Source organism: Ranitomeya imitator, chromosome 7 (genome assembly GCF_032444005.1).
Source record: "Ranitomeya imitator isolate aRanImi1 chromosome 7, aRanImi1.pri, whole genome shotgun sequence".
In the NCBI taxonomy this organism is placed as follows: Eukaryota; Metazoa; Chordata; class Amphibia; order Anura; family Dendrobatidae; genus Ranitomeya; species Ranitomeya imitator.
The window spans coordinates 225,931,270-225,945,493 of NC_091288.1; the positions used below are offsets into that span (position 1 = coordinate 225,931,270).

The 14,224-nt window shown below is 54.9% G+C and overlaps 1 protein-coding gene across 3 annotated transcripts in view; it reads right to left on the reverse strand.

The window, feature by feature from the left end:
- Positions 1–1,948: 1,948 nt before the first annotated feature.
- The window catches only part of SRCAP (Snf2 related CREBBP activator protein), a 60,921-nt gene continuing 48,645 nt past the window's right edge, over positions 1,949–14,224 (reverse strand). For all 3 annotated transcript variants that reach the window (XM_069735243.1, XM_069735245.1, XM_069735246.1), the window contains 17 exons: positions 13,993–14,179; positions 13,728–13,897; positions 13,487–13,650; positions 13,262–13,414; positions 13,021–13,185; positions 10,168–10,401; positions 9,914–10,084; positions 6,928–9,836; positions 6,633–6,847; positions 6,352–6,554; positions 6,084–6,253; positions 5,795–5,991; positions 5,606–5,720; positions 5,259–5,384; positions 4,768–4,929; positions 4,602–4,685; positions 1,949–4,510 (listed from right to left, as the gene is read on the reverse strand). In XM_069735243.1, the coding sequence (XP_069591344.1) occupies positions 2,492–4,510; positions 4,602–4,685; positions 4,768–4,929; positions 5,259–5,384; positions 5,606–5,720; positions 5,795–5,991; positions 6,084–6,253; positions 6,352–6,554; positions 6,633–6,847; positions 6,928–9,836; positions 9,914–10,084; positions 10,168–10,401; positions 13,021–13,185; positions 13,262–13,414; positions 13,487–13,650; positions 13,728–13,897; positions 13,993–14,179 (7,444 nt within the window). In that variant the 3' untranslated portion in view covers positions 1,949–2,491. The remainder of the gene's footprint in view (positions 4,511–4,601; positions 4,686–4,767; positions 4,930–5,258; positions 5,385–5,605; positions 5,721–5,794; positions 5,992–6,083; positions 6,254–6,351; positions 6,555–6,632; positions 6,848–6,927; positions 9,837–9,913; positions 10,085–10,167; positions 10,402–13,020; positions 13,186–13,261; positions 13,415–13,486; positions 13,651–13,727; positions 13,898–13,992; positions 14,180–14,224) is intronic.

The window sequence follows — 14,224 nt, forward strand, 5'->3', positions numbered from 1 at the left end:
ACCTGCTATATGCGCTATGGCCTCTCTGCCTGACCTGCTACATGCGCTATGGCCTCTCTGCCTGACCTGCTATATGCGCTATGGCCTCTCTGCCTGACCTGCGGCATGCGCTATGGCCTAACTGCCTGACTTGCTACATGCGCTGACCTCACTGCCTGACCTGCTATATGCGCTATGGCCTCTCTGCCTGACCTGCGGCATGCGCTATGGCCTAACTGCCTGACTTGCTACATGCGCTGACCTCACTGCCTGACCTGCTACATGCGCTAAGGCCTCACTCTGCCTGACCTGCTACATGCGCTATAGCCTCACTCTGCCTGACCTGCTACATGCGCTATGACCTCACTGCCTGACCTAATACATGCGCTATGACCTCACCGCCTGGCCTGCTACATGCGCTGACCTCACCGCCTTACCTGCTACATGCGCTATGACCTCACTGCCTGACCTGATACATGCGCTATGACCTCACTGCCTTACCTGCTACATGCGCTGACCTCACCGCCTTACCTGCTACATGCACTATGACCTCACTGCCTTACCTGATAGATGCGCTATGACCTCACTGCCTTACCTGCTACATGCGCTATGACCTCACTGCCTTGCCTGCTACATGCGCTATGACCTCACTGCCTGACCTGCTACATGCGCTATAACCTCACTGCCTGACCTGCTACATGCGATATGACCTCACTGCCTGACCTGCTACATGCGCTGACCTCACTGCCTTACCTGCTACATGTGCTGACTTCACTTCCTGACCTGATACATGCGCTATGATCTCACTGCCTGACCTGCTACATGCGCTATGACCTCACTGCCTGACCTGCTACATGCACTATGACCTCACTGCCTGACCTGCTACATGCGCTATGACCTCACTGCCGTACCTGATACATGCGCTATGACCTCACTGCCGTACCTGATACATGCGCTATGACCTCACTGCCTGACCTGATACATGTTCTATGACCTCACTGCCTTACCTGCTACATACTCTATGACCTCACTGCCTGACCTGCTACATGCGCTATGGCCTCACTGCCTGACCTGCTACATGCGCTATGGCCTCACTCTGCCTGACCTGCTACATGCGCAATGACCTCACTGCCTGACCTGCTACGTGCTCTATGACCTCACTGCCTGACCTGCTACATGCGCTATGACCTCACTTCCTGACCTGCTACGTGCTCTATGACTTCACTGCCTGACCTGCTACATGCGCTATGACCTCACTGCCTGACCTGCTACATGCTCTATGACCTCACTGCCTGACCTGCTACATGCTCTATGACCTCACTGCCTAACCTGCTACATGCTCTATGACCTCACTGCCTGACCTGCTACATGCGCTATGACCTCACTGCCTGACCTGCTACATGCTCTATGACCTCACTGCCTAACCTGCTACATGCTCTATGACCTCTCTGCCTGACCTGCTACATGCTCTATGACCTCACTGCCTGACCTGCTACATACGTTATGACCTCACTGCCTGACCTGCTATATGCACTATGACCTCACTGTCTGACCTGCTGCATGCTCTATGACCTCTCTGCTCAGCCGAAAATACTGTGGTGACCCAAGTAAAACTGAAAGATTGAGGCCAGAATTCAGACAAATGCAAATGGATTATAGGCTGGTTTTAGACGCCCATCTCATAACAATGCAGCGTAACCATTTCAGCTGCAAAGCAATATGACGGGCAAAGAGAATCTATCATGAAGGGAACGCAGTCCAATGCTGGCCCGTGGTCCCGGAGACTCACACCACACATGATGCTCTACATTCATCTAAATATGAGGGATATTTTATGCTTGTGCTTAATATTCGAATCATTTACTCCATGTTGCACTCACTGCTCTATAGTCAAGGATGCTTGACCAATATCAGTCAATGCAGCATCTAATTAAAAGTTCTGAGTGAAGAAGCCAGCTCGGACATTAGGGAGAGGAAGGCGACACCATCAACAACTTTATTCCAATGATACAACAGACAAAAATAGAGAATTTCATGTGCATTGCTAGTTCTAGGAATCAGACCAGACTGTGCTAATATAGTAAAACAATACAGTTCATGGTAGATTCCCTACAGCAACGTACAGAGACCGCCACTGCCGCTCACCCTGACACACAGCGGACTTTACTCAACACTTTATTTTCAGGACAGAAATACAGGAAATTCTGTAGAAACAAGTCCAAAGCATTGAGGCTGTGAGTGGCCATGACATGCCCAGCCCCCAGTGACACCTAATACTACAGGGCCTGACAACACCGAGAGAGCGTAGTGCCTGATCCCCTGCAACATATTGAGTCCATCCCATCTTCTTGCATAGATTGTATTTCCCAGTAACAGGGCTGCAGGTTTACAGCCAACACTTGGCCAATCTCAAAGCAAATCTGTGGTCAAACATCGGGACCCCTTCTCCTGCTCTTAAGTAATTTGTTATGGTGGCCTTTCCAAAGAAAACATTGGTCACTGTCAATTGCACTCACGTTTTGGCCTTTCTGCCTTTGTGGCTACTTGGAGAATTAAGGAGAGGGGAACGTGACGAGCGAGTGTTACTCGCAGGGTTGGCAGTAAGGGAGCTGCGCAGAACCCGCTCTGCAGGGGGACAAGGACGCTTCCTGCTTTCGCTGGAACTGCCATGTGGAGGAGAGGAGGAAGATGGGCTGGGAGAACTCACACTCTGAGGCTTCCTTTTTTTGGTGGGAAGTTTTTCCTGGATAGGAATTGTGTGTGGAGAACGTCCACAGGAGGATTTGGAAGATACAACAGAGTTCTGAATGACTACAGGAGGTCTCTGGTTTGTGCTCTGTAGTCTAGTCCTGACATTACGTGTCAGAGGGGCGCTCACAGTAACCTCCTCATCAGAAGAATCATCAGTGTCAGCAAGGTAGGAGTTCTGCTCCATCGGATCCAGGGGTTCCGCCTTAAGTGGTTTGCAATTTCTCTGTAGAGAAGTCCTTGTGACTTGGTGCCTGGGAGATCTTTCTGGAGAACTGTCAGTTATGGGTAACATAGGACTAGAGTTGATTTGGAGCACAGGACGAACCTTGGGAGGGCGGCCACGTTTACGCTTTGGAGGGGACATGGGCTCCTCAGCACAACTGCTGCTTGTACCTTCAGCTGGCACCGTGGGAATGTTGGAAGATACACTGGGAATGATGGAATCAGGAGACTGACCAGACAACAATGAAGACTCATTCTGTCCATCAGATTTACTGCGGGCAAAAACTGAAGAGCAAGTTCCTCGAGTTGTGTCTCTGTCATGGACCTCAGGTGTGGAGTCTCTGTGAGGAAACAATGGCGATACAAGGATAGGCTCCCCCACTGAATCTTCATGTTTCTTGGGCAAAACTAATGATGCAAAAGGGGGCTCTTCGTGCAGTTTGGAGGATGCCAGTAAAGGAACACAAGGAGTTGAGTCAAGTTTATGGGGTGACATAGGGGTGGCATATGTTTTGGGAGGTCGACCTCTTTTTCTTTTCTCAATAGGTGATTTACTTACAATTTCACAACTCGTCTTTAAATAACTATTTGGACTTCCTGGAGTCTGGACTACAACAGAAGACGTCACCAAATCTATGGTGGGTCTTTGAAAAGCAGTGCCGAGATCTAGAGACGTGTGGGCAGGGGAGTCCGCAGGGGGCATATCAATAGGGAAATAAGTTGGCGACATGTCTCCTCTTGTTTTTGGGGGCCTTCCTCTCTTTCGCTTTGGTGGAGGACTGCCTGTTTCAGAAGTCTCTTCAGATAATCGATCATGAGGAGAGCTATGAGAAATGGGGATAGTAGAATTCTCACTGTCATTCCCAGTAGCTATTTGGCATCCTCTACCCCTATTTTGGCGCCGAGGACTGGGAAGCCATTCTTGTACTATGGTAACGAGACGCCCTGGCAGCCGCCTAAGCACTTTAGCAGTTGGCGAGTCCTCTGAAGCCCCAGCAAGCATAATCTCAGAGTCTGCAAAGACTTTCCTGCGAGGTGTGCGGGGTGGAATGGGGCTGCCTGGCACTGCACTCACTGGGCTGCCTGGCACAGACCCCGTATCTGCCACATTTTCCATCACAAGTACCTCAGCATCTTCCTTGCGTACAGGAACAGTTTCCTCCTCGGAGAAAGCAATAGGGGGCAAGGTAGTGGACAATGGGTCCATTGTAAGAACCTGGGTGGCTGAGATGTCTGCACTTGGACTGGCATCATCGGGCTCTGGAGTGGCTTGATTACTCCGGGTGGGGGGTGAACTGTCATGGACAACTTCATCTTCCTGGGATTGGGGTGCAGTGTCTGGAATGGTCAGGTTCTCCGTGTGGTCCAAACTTTCAATTGGTCTGCTTCCTCTTAACCGTTCACTTGTGCGAACCCCAACACGTTCTAGAGGTTTGTTGGGCACTGGAGTCTTCACTTTACGATTCCTTCTGCTATCGTCATCCCATTTCTCTTCTGTCATCAGTCCTACCTCATCTTTAGCAAGGAAAAGGTCTTTGCGTGCAGCCTCCACCTGCTCCTGGATAGGAATGAGGGGAAACTTGATTAGATTGTTGTAGAGATCAGGAAACCACCAGTGAGTGCAGTGGAGACGAGCTGCAGTCACTTACCTCTGCCTGCTTCAGCTCCTCTTTACTGACTTCTTCCAGTGAAGCTTCCAGATAGTACATAGCATATCTCTCAATAGGCGTCAGCTGGGGGTGACAAATGCATGCATTACTGATCATTACTACCATCACAAATTCACTATTTTCATGCTGGAATTTCTAGCATTACCTGTTCTACCAAAGCAGATATTTCCTGCTCCGCGCGGCTCTGCTCCTCTTCTTCTGGCTCCAAAGGAACATTTTCATTAAATTCTGCAAGATCTGCCACTTGCTCGGCTCGAACCAGAGAGGCAGCAAGGGTATCCTCCTCATCCTCGGCACCACACAGCGCCTGAACAAGGCAAACACATGGTGGGCAGTGAGTGCAATGCTGCCGCTGTACACTGAGCAGACTTCAATAGGTTTGTCACTTTCTTTAGGGCTGCCCAAAACAACCGATACTCAGATACATTATTTACACTGCGCCATGTATAGTTATGATGGACAAAAAAGCCAAGTGTATGACACTACATGCCTGTGCCCTGCATGATAAAGGGGGCCAAGTACAGGTGTGCGTACACAGAGTCAGAACAGGTGTCAGTGAGCAGAGCGACCTACAATAACGCCCCTGGTCACATACCCGATGGCCGCTGAGCGACCGTCACTGGTGGCAGGACTTACCTGCTCCAATATATGCTCTTGTCGAGATGTTGCTCCCTCCTCTGTGTTATGGTCTGGGGATGCATTACGGGTCTCGACCTCCTTGCGCGATGTATCTTCCATATCAAACAGTTCCCTGATCGTGTGCTAAAATAAAAGAAACATATAGATCGGTCATCACAAGCGTCACACAAAGCGGTGAAGGCTCCTGTAGATCCCATTCTTACATTATGTGTAGGAAGGCAGCCATAACAAGTGGCAACAGATTCTACAAGTGGCCAAGTATTAGACTAGAATAGTCCTGAGAGCCCTGGAAAGCAGGCTTCGATCTGACAGAGGACAGGCTGGCCCGTCAGGATAATTCTTACCTGTTTGAAGTAAGCCGTAGTAAAGTTTCCACCCTCAATGGCCATGTCTCCCAGCAAACGCTTCTGCTGGGCTTTCTTCAGAATGTTTTCTTCCACTGTTCGTTCACTGACCAGCCTGCAACGAGGACAGGGGCAAATGTAGCCGAGCTCACAGGACAGGCTGCAGCACGAGACAACTGCACGACATACCTGTAAATGTGCACGTCCCGTGTCTGCCCGATGCGGTGACAGCGGTCCTGAGCTTGTGCATCCATTGTGGGATTCCAGTCACTGTCATAAAAAATGACAGTGTCTGCCCCTGTTAGGTTCACTCCGACCCCTCCACTGCGTGTAGAAAGAATGAAGCAGAAGATGCGCTTGTCCATGTTGAATCGTTCCATCAGCACCTGGAAGTGAGCGAGAATAGGATGACACCGCGGCGCACACCCTCACTGCACCATAAGCCAAGCACCCTCCACTGCAGCCACCACCACGTTACCTGTCTCTGCTCCACACGTGTAGATCCATCCAGGCGCACATAAATGTGGCCGTGATAATTCAGGAACTGCTCCAGGACATCTAACATCCGTGTCATCTGCGTGAATATGAGCACCCGATGGCCACCAGATTTCAGCTGACGCAGCAGGCGATCCATGGTCTGTAGCTTTCCTGTATACAACCACATTCACTGTGAGAAATGTACCATCACTACCCATACATCCCAAGAAGTTTCCGGACTAATGGAGGAGTGGTCCTGGTTTGCTCACCGCAGTCATACTGGATGAGGCGCAGGTCAGGGAACTGGGTCCTCATATTGGAGATAATGCCGTGAAGGCAGCGAGTGTGTGGGGTCAGCCCCTGGGACAGGGTATCTCTGAAGACCGACTCTTGCAGCACCAGGGAGGGTGGTGGGTGTGAGGTGTGGAGAGTAATCTGTGGGGCCTCCACGGGAGGCATAGCAAATATAAACCTAGAAGAACAATATAAATGCAGATGTGGATGACAGCCAGAAAGCTCCAGCGCTCCCATGAAGGACCTACCCACCCACCTCTCGATGATGGGGGCCAGCTGTTCCAAGCGCTGCTCTGCAGTGAAGGTGCATCTACGGAAAGCGTCCGTCTGCTGGCTGGAGAGAGGTACGGCGCAGGCCTCTAGCACCTCTGTCCCATAGATCGGAGCTAGGCTGCTTCTCCTCTCGTTCAGATGAAAAATCCTGTCCAGTCTCTCCAATTTCTGTCTTCTCCGTCGTTCCTCTAGTGGCTCCTGACGAGAGAAGACTCGGAGCTCACACATCATCTCGTTCATCAGTACAGCCAGCATATCCTCACAAAAGTTTCACTTACCAAGTAGAAAGGAGACCGAGGTGGGGGTGGCAGCTGACGTCGAGGTCGCACACAAGCCGATGTCACGGCACCGTGCAATGGCCGTTCGTCTTCCATTGTGCCGTCAGACTCTGCAGCTGGGCCAAGTGTCATGCTGATGGTTGGAGGGTCAGCCACAGAAAGTGACAGAGATGGCTCCTGGACACTGGAGGGCAGAAGGCTATTGACAGGTAGTGTGGACTGAGTGTCTGGTGTGGGAGAAGCCGCGGTGATGGAGGCGGCAGCGGGGAATACGCTACTTTCTACTGCCGTGACGGGCCCTGGACAGGATGGGATGGGCTTCGCATGCAGGGCAGCCGATGGTGACTGGGGAGGGAGCACCGAAGCAGCGAGTACAGGAAGGTGAGAATGAGAAGACACTGCTAATGAAGGGGAGGAAGCAGCCAGTGTCAGGGGAGCAGAAAACGAGATCACCAGAGGATGGGGGGCCGGGGGAGGCGGCAGGAGTGAAGCGGAGGGAGAGTCTACAGGCTGGGCACAAGCAGAAACAGAGGACGACAAATCAGGGGCTGGAGAGGGCACTAGTAACAGTGAGGCTGGATCTAAGGACGATGCCGACAAGGAGGACATAGGAGAAGGTGTGGAGGCTGGCAACAGGGGCAAAGGAATAGGAGTGGAGGCTGGCATTGAGGGCATGGGTGCTGGCATTGAAGGGGGCTGTGCGGACACTGGCAAAGAGGGCTGTGGAGCTGGAATCCTAACAGACAGGCAGGGGAGCGCGGACTGAGAGAAGCCAGAAATGACTGGCTGCACAGACGACACGCCAGCTGCCTCCAGAGTAGGAAGCAAGGTGACCTGGGCATCAGCCGGGGCAGGAGGCAAAGTAACCTGGGCTTTAGCGGTCAGTGGGGTCTGCGCCTCGGCAGGGACAGAGGGCAAAGTCATCATCTTTGTCATCACAGCAGGCACAGGGGTGGATGAGGGAGGACATGAGCCAGGGGCAGAATGCCTCATTGATGCCAGGGCTATAGGAGCAGGTATCAGTATGGAATGCGAGGAGAGCGGGTCACCGGGCACACAGGACGGCCCAGCACCCGCCAGCAGAGGAAGGGGCGCTGTCTGAGGGGCAGAGAACAAGCATGATGGCTGAAGCCCTGCTGTGGAGGGAGCAGAGGTGGCGTTAACCATGGGGATTGACATCTTCGCAGAAGCTGCTGCCAGGAGAGGAACTGTACCAGAGGCAGACAACAAAGGCACAGAGGATGGTGCTGCAGAGGACAACTTCAGAGACGACAAGGAATCAGATGCAAAGGCTTCTCGCAGAGGCACAGAGGCAGAATCAGAGGACAGAACAAGAGGCTGGCTACCAGCAGCCTCCAGGATAGCTGGGGGCAGTGCAGACCGTCCCGGGAGAGGAGTGGCCGCACCAGAAGGTGGGGCAGACCATATCGGGAGAGGAGTGGCCGCACCAGAAGCGGCAGACCGTAGCGGGAGAGGAGTGGTCGCACCAAAAGGTGGGGCAGACCGTAGCGGGAGAGGAGTGGTCGCACCAGAAGGTGGGGCAGACCGTAGCGGGAAAGGAGTGGTCGCACCAGAAGGTGGGGCAGACCGTAGCGGGAGAGGAGTGGCTGCACCAGAAGGTGGGGCAGACCGTAGCGGGAAAGGAGTGGCCGTACCAGCAGGCGGTGCAGACATAGGAAGGAGGGCAGTAGCAACAGGAGGCGGGGAAGACAGCAGAGGAGCAGTAGCCCGAGGTGGTGCAGACTGCAGAGGAAAGGGCGCGGTAGTCAGAAGTGGGACCGACTGCAGAGGCAGGGCGGCTGTAGTCAGAGGCGGGACAGACTGCAGAGGCAGGGGGGAGGGAGCCGCAGGTGGGACAAATTGTAGAGGCAGGGGGGCGGTAGCTGCTGGTGGAACAGACTGCACAGGCAGGGAGATGGTAGCTGAGGCAGACATCAGTGGCAGGGGAGCGGCAGCCGCAGGTGGGGCAGACTGCGGAAGCAGGGGACCGGCAGCTGGGGGCGGGGCAGACAGAGAGAGGGAGGAGATTGTTGTAGCAGGTAGACTTCCAGCTGCTGATAATGGCATTATATGGGATGGATTAGAAACAACTGTAAGCGGTTGCTGAGATGGAGTCTCAACAGACAATGAACTCTGGGTGGAGGAGGACACAGGCAGAGGAGCTGTGAATGACACAGGAGCTGCGAGTAATGGCAGAGAGGCAGACACTGAGGCTGCGGGGAAGGCGGTGGCACCAGGTGCAGTGTACAGCACCGAGGTGGCCCCACTGTTGCTAGAAGGTAGAGGAGACAGCGCGAGCAGAGACACTGGACTGGTTAGGAACCGAGCAGGGATGGGGTAAGAGCTGGCCACTGTACTGGGACCGGAGTTTGCTAAAAGAGCAGGCACTAAACTCAGGTTGTATGTGGGGGTGGCAGTGGTCATTTTGGAGATGTTGGCAGAAGGAGGAGAAGGAGGATTTGTGAGGAGATTAACATACAAAGCACTGTCTGCAGAGCTGGTGGGGGTTGTTACAGGCTGCGACACCTGGACTGCTGTACCATTACCATTCTGCACAGATTGAGGGTCCTGGGCACCAACACGGGAAGGACAGGGTGTAGCATCTGGACATACAATGTGTGTGGAGGAGCAGCTGGAGATGCTGGGGTTCTGGATGGGGGTAGGACAACAGTTGGGAAGAGACGGACTCTGAGTGTGTCTAGGAGGAGACGAGTGGTGGTTTGTCAGCTGTACTCCTGCAGACGTTGTCAGAAGCCGTAAGGCTACACCAGACATGGGGGGCACAGAGGACTCTTCTATATTCGGCTGAGCAGGATGAGGAGAAGGGAGCCTTGTGGACAGTCCTGGGCTGGACATCATAAGCAGAGGACTTGTTGCCAGAGTCAAGGTGGAGGTGGATACGACCGGAGCTGCATAAAAAAACCCACAAACCCTAGTCAGTAATATCTGGATAGGACACAAGAATGTGTATGAGAAAAGGACATACCAGCTCGTTGCTCCCCGGGTCCTTCTCGGGCTGTAGACTGTTCTGCAGATGGACCAGGAACAACTCTGAGAAGAGGCCGCACTGGTGGGGCCACAGGATGGTGCAGAGGAGATGCAGGAACGTCTCTGGTAGTTTGTCTTACCACAATCTTCACCACCCCTGGGGACGGTGCTAAAAAAAAAAAAAAAGGGGGGTATCATCCCTTGCACAGAGAGAAGTAGGAAACGAGCCACCACCTAAGCACCTGAACTCACCTTGCCCTGGAGAAGCTGCGGGAAGGCTGGCGCTGTTCACCAATGTGTGCTGCAGGGACTGCAGAGACATGGCCTGAACCCCAATCTGCGCCTGGCTGGTATTCTGTACCAAATGAGGCATCGGTGGTGCTGGTGATGCTGCCTGCTGTGCCAAGGCCTGAATGAGCGCGAGCTGGGCAGGCTGGCTAAGCAGATGATGCTGTCCACCAGACGAGACAAGGTGAAGCACGTTACCTGTGACAAAATAAAGTCAGTTCCCTACAGCAGAGGTCCCCAACTCCAGTCCTCAAGGCCCACCAACAGGTCATGTTTTCAGGATTTCCTTTGCATTGCACGGGTGATGCAATTATTACCTGAGCAAGACTATGGAAATCCTGAAAACATGACCTGTTGGTGGGCCTTGAGGACTGGAGTTGGGGACCTCTGCCCTACAGGGTAACATTGCACATTAGCAACCCTCACTTCTGCTCCTCCCCAACCAAAACTCCCCACCTTTAAATGAAACCACAGATCTCATGTTCTCTCATTACTCCCCGTAAGCCCCGCGGACAGGGTCCCTCTCATTACTCCCCGTAAGCCCCGCGGGCAGGGTCCCTCTCATTACTCCCCGTAAGCCCCGCGGGCAGGGTCCCTCTCATTACTCCCCGTAAGCCTCGCGGGCAGGGTCCCTCTCATTACTCCCCGTAAGCCTCGCGGGCAGGGTCCCTCTCATTACTCCCCGTAAGCCTCGCGGGCAGGGTCTCTCTCATTACTCCCCGTAAGCCTCGCGGGCAGGGTCCTCTCATTACTCCCCGTAAGCCTCGCGGGCAGGGTCTCTCTCATTACTCCCCGTAAGCCTCGCGGGCAGGGTCCTCTCATTACTCCCCGTAAGCCTCGCGGGCAGGGTCCCTCTCATTACTCCCCGTAAGCCTCGTGGGCAGGGTCCTCTCATTACTCCCCGTAAGCCTCGCGGGCAGGGTCCCTCTCATTACTCCCCGTAAGCCTCGCAGGCAGGGTCCCTCTCATTTCTCCCCGTAAGCCTCGCGGGCAGGGTCCTCTCATTACTCCCCGTAAGCCCCGCGGGCAGGGTCCTCTCATTACTCCCCGTAAGCCTCGCGGGCAGGGTCCTCTCATTACTCCCCGTAAGCCTCGCGGGCAGGGTCCCTCTCATTACTCCCCCAGAAGCCTCGCGGGCAGGGTCCCTCTCATTACTCCCCCAGAAGCCTCGCGGGCAGGATCCCTCTCATTACTCCCCGTAAGCCCCGCGGGCAGGGTCCCTCATTACTCCCCGTAAGCCTCGCGGGCAGGGTCCCTCTCATTACTCCCCGTAAGCCTCGCGGGCAGGGTCCTCTCATTACTCCCCGTAAGCCTCGCGGGCAGGGTCCTCTCATTACTCCCCGTAAGCCTCGCGGGCAGGGTCCCTCTCATTACTCCCCCAGAAGCCTCGCGGGCAGGGTCCCTCTCATTACTCCCCCAGAAGCCTCGCGGGCAGGATCCCTCTCATTACTCCCCGTAAGCCCCGCGGGCAGGGTCCCTCATTACTCCCCGTAAGCCTCGCGGGCAGGGTCCCTCTCATTACTCCCCGTAAGCCTCGCGGGCAGGGTCCTCTCATTACTCCCCGTAAGCCTCGCGGGCAGGGTCCTCTCATTACTCCCCGTAAGCCTCGCGGGCAGGGTCCCTCTCATTACTCCCCCAGAAGCCTCGCGGGCAGGGTCCCTCTCATTACTCCCCCAGAAGCCTCGCGGGCAGGATCCCTCTCATTACTCCCCGTAAGCCTCGCAGGCAGGGTCCTCTCATTACTCCCGTAAGCCCCGCGGGCAGGGTCCTCTCATTACTCCCCGTAAGCCTCGCAGGCAGGGTCCCTCTCATTTCTCCCCGTAAGCCTCGCGGGCAGGGTCCTCTCATTACTCCCCGTAAGCCTCGCGGGCAGGGTCCCTCATTTCTCCCCGTAAGCCTCGCGGGCATGGTCCTCTCATTTCTCCCCGTAAGCCTCGCGGGCATGGTCCCTCTCATTTCTCCCCGTAAGCCTCGCAGGCAGGGTCCTCTCATTACTCCCCGTAAGCCTCGCGGGCAGGGTCCTCTCATTACTCCCCGTAAGCCTCGCGGGCAGGGTCCCTCTCATTATTCGCCCAGAAGCCTCACGGGCAGGGTCCTCTCATTACTCCCCGTAAGCCTCGCGGGCAGGGTCCCTCTCATTACTCCCCGTAAGCCTCGCGGGCAGGGTCCTCTCATTACTCCCCCGTAAGCCTCGTGGGCAGGGTCCCTCTCATTATTCCCCCAGAAGCCTCGAGGGCAGGGTCCCTCTCATTACTCCCCCGTAAGCCTCGCGGGCAGGGTCCTCTCATTACTCCCCGTAAGCCCCGCGGGCAGGGTCCTCTCATTACTCCCCGTAAGCCCCGCGGGCAGGGTCCCTCTCATTACTCCCCGTAAGCCTCGCGGGCAGGGTCCTCTCATTACTCCCCCGTAAGCCTCGTGGGCAGGGTCCCTCTCATTATTCCCCCAGAAGCCTCGAGGGCAGGGTCCCTCTCATTACTCCCCCGTAAGCCTCGCGGGCAGGGTCCCTCTCATTATTCCCCCAGAAGCCTCGAGGGCAGGGTCCCTCATTACTCCCCCGTAAGCCTCGCGGGCAGGGTCCTCTCATTACTCCCCCAGAAGCCTCGCGGGCAGGATCCCTCTCATTACTCCCCGTAAGCCTCGCGGGCAGGGTCCCTCTCATTACTCCATGTAAGCCTCGCGGGCAGGGTCCTCTCATAACTCCCCCAGAAGCCTCGAGGGCAGGGTCCTCTCACACTTTGTGCCAGTCACTAATTCAGTCATGTTTAGTTCTGCTTTTGAGCTCTGGAATTAAGGACACTATAATAAAAGATGATTTACCCTGCAGCGGTCGAGGTTGCCCCACTCCGAGGGGCCGCACTGGAGCACCACCTAACGTCAGTTTGGCACCCTGAAGCTGCAGTGTAAGTGGCTTTGTGATGGACTGACTTTGGATGGGTCTTCCCCCAAGGGTTGCCAATTGTGCCAGGCTGATGACTTCTCCGGCTAGAAAACAAACACGTCAGTGAATAAGAAGCGCAGGAGCAGGCTCATGTACTGTGCAGGCGTTACCGCTACTTACAGGGCAGGCGTGCTTGCATTTCAGGGGTCAGTATGAGCCTCTGGGGAGCCGCACACACCGGCTGAGCGTTCTGCACAGGAACAGATTTAACAGCCCCGATGGACACTGGAGTCACGGATGTGACCGCTGGACAGGACTGGACAGGGAGAGGAGCTGCACACAGCAAATGACACGATGGTCATTAACACAAAGCTAGGAGCCCCAGGCTGTGGGCACACAACTCACCCTTCAGGGCAGGCGGCAGAGGAGGCGTACAGTTACTGGATGCCAACAGAGGAGCCGCTGGTTGGGGGGCGGCAGAGGGGAGCACGTCCGGAGACTTCTGAGCCAGACGAGAATTGTTCACTACCACTACCGAGCGAGTGTCAGGCTTCACAGGCTGGAGCATCCTGAGAGAAGAGGGCCGTGTCAGCAAATCTCCAAGGACAGACATGTGGATGAAATGGTGCCCATCAGGTAAACACACCTGTTCACCTTCATCTTCAGCGTCCGAGGTCTAGGAGGCGGCTCCGGGGATTCTGCAATCTCTTGGATCAGGGAACGCGACTGCTTGTACTGGGGTAGGAAAACGTCCCGCTCGTAACGGCTCACCCGCCCCTCCATGTTAATGAAGTCAAACAAAGACATGTCCATATGCTGGGGACAGAGGAAGAAGACACCATTGTAGCCCTCAAAACTCCACGTAAGCAGTAACATCCGCAGTCCGCACCCCCTGTGGGCCCTGTACCTGCCTCGAGCGGATGGCGCTGCAGAGCATGAAGAACCAAGGAAGGGACCGTGTAGCAGATGCCGCTGGTTATGAAGGGCGAATGGATTGGACGCGGATCAAACAGATTGGGATGATTGCACACTTTGCGGAGCTGCATCAGGATGTTAATGACACTCATGAAATGGCCACTGGCCAGAGTCTCCCGGGTCCTGTGGAGAAAGAATCAAGACACGGAAGGGTGAAAACGGAGGAAG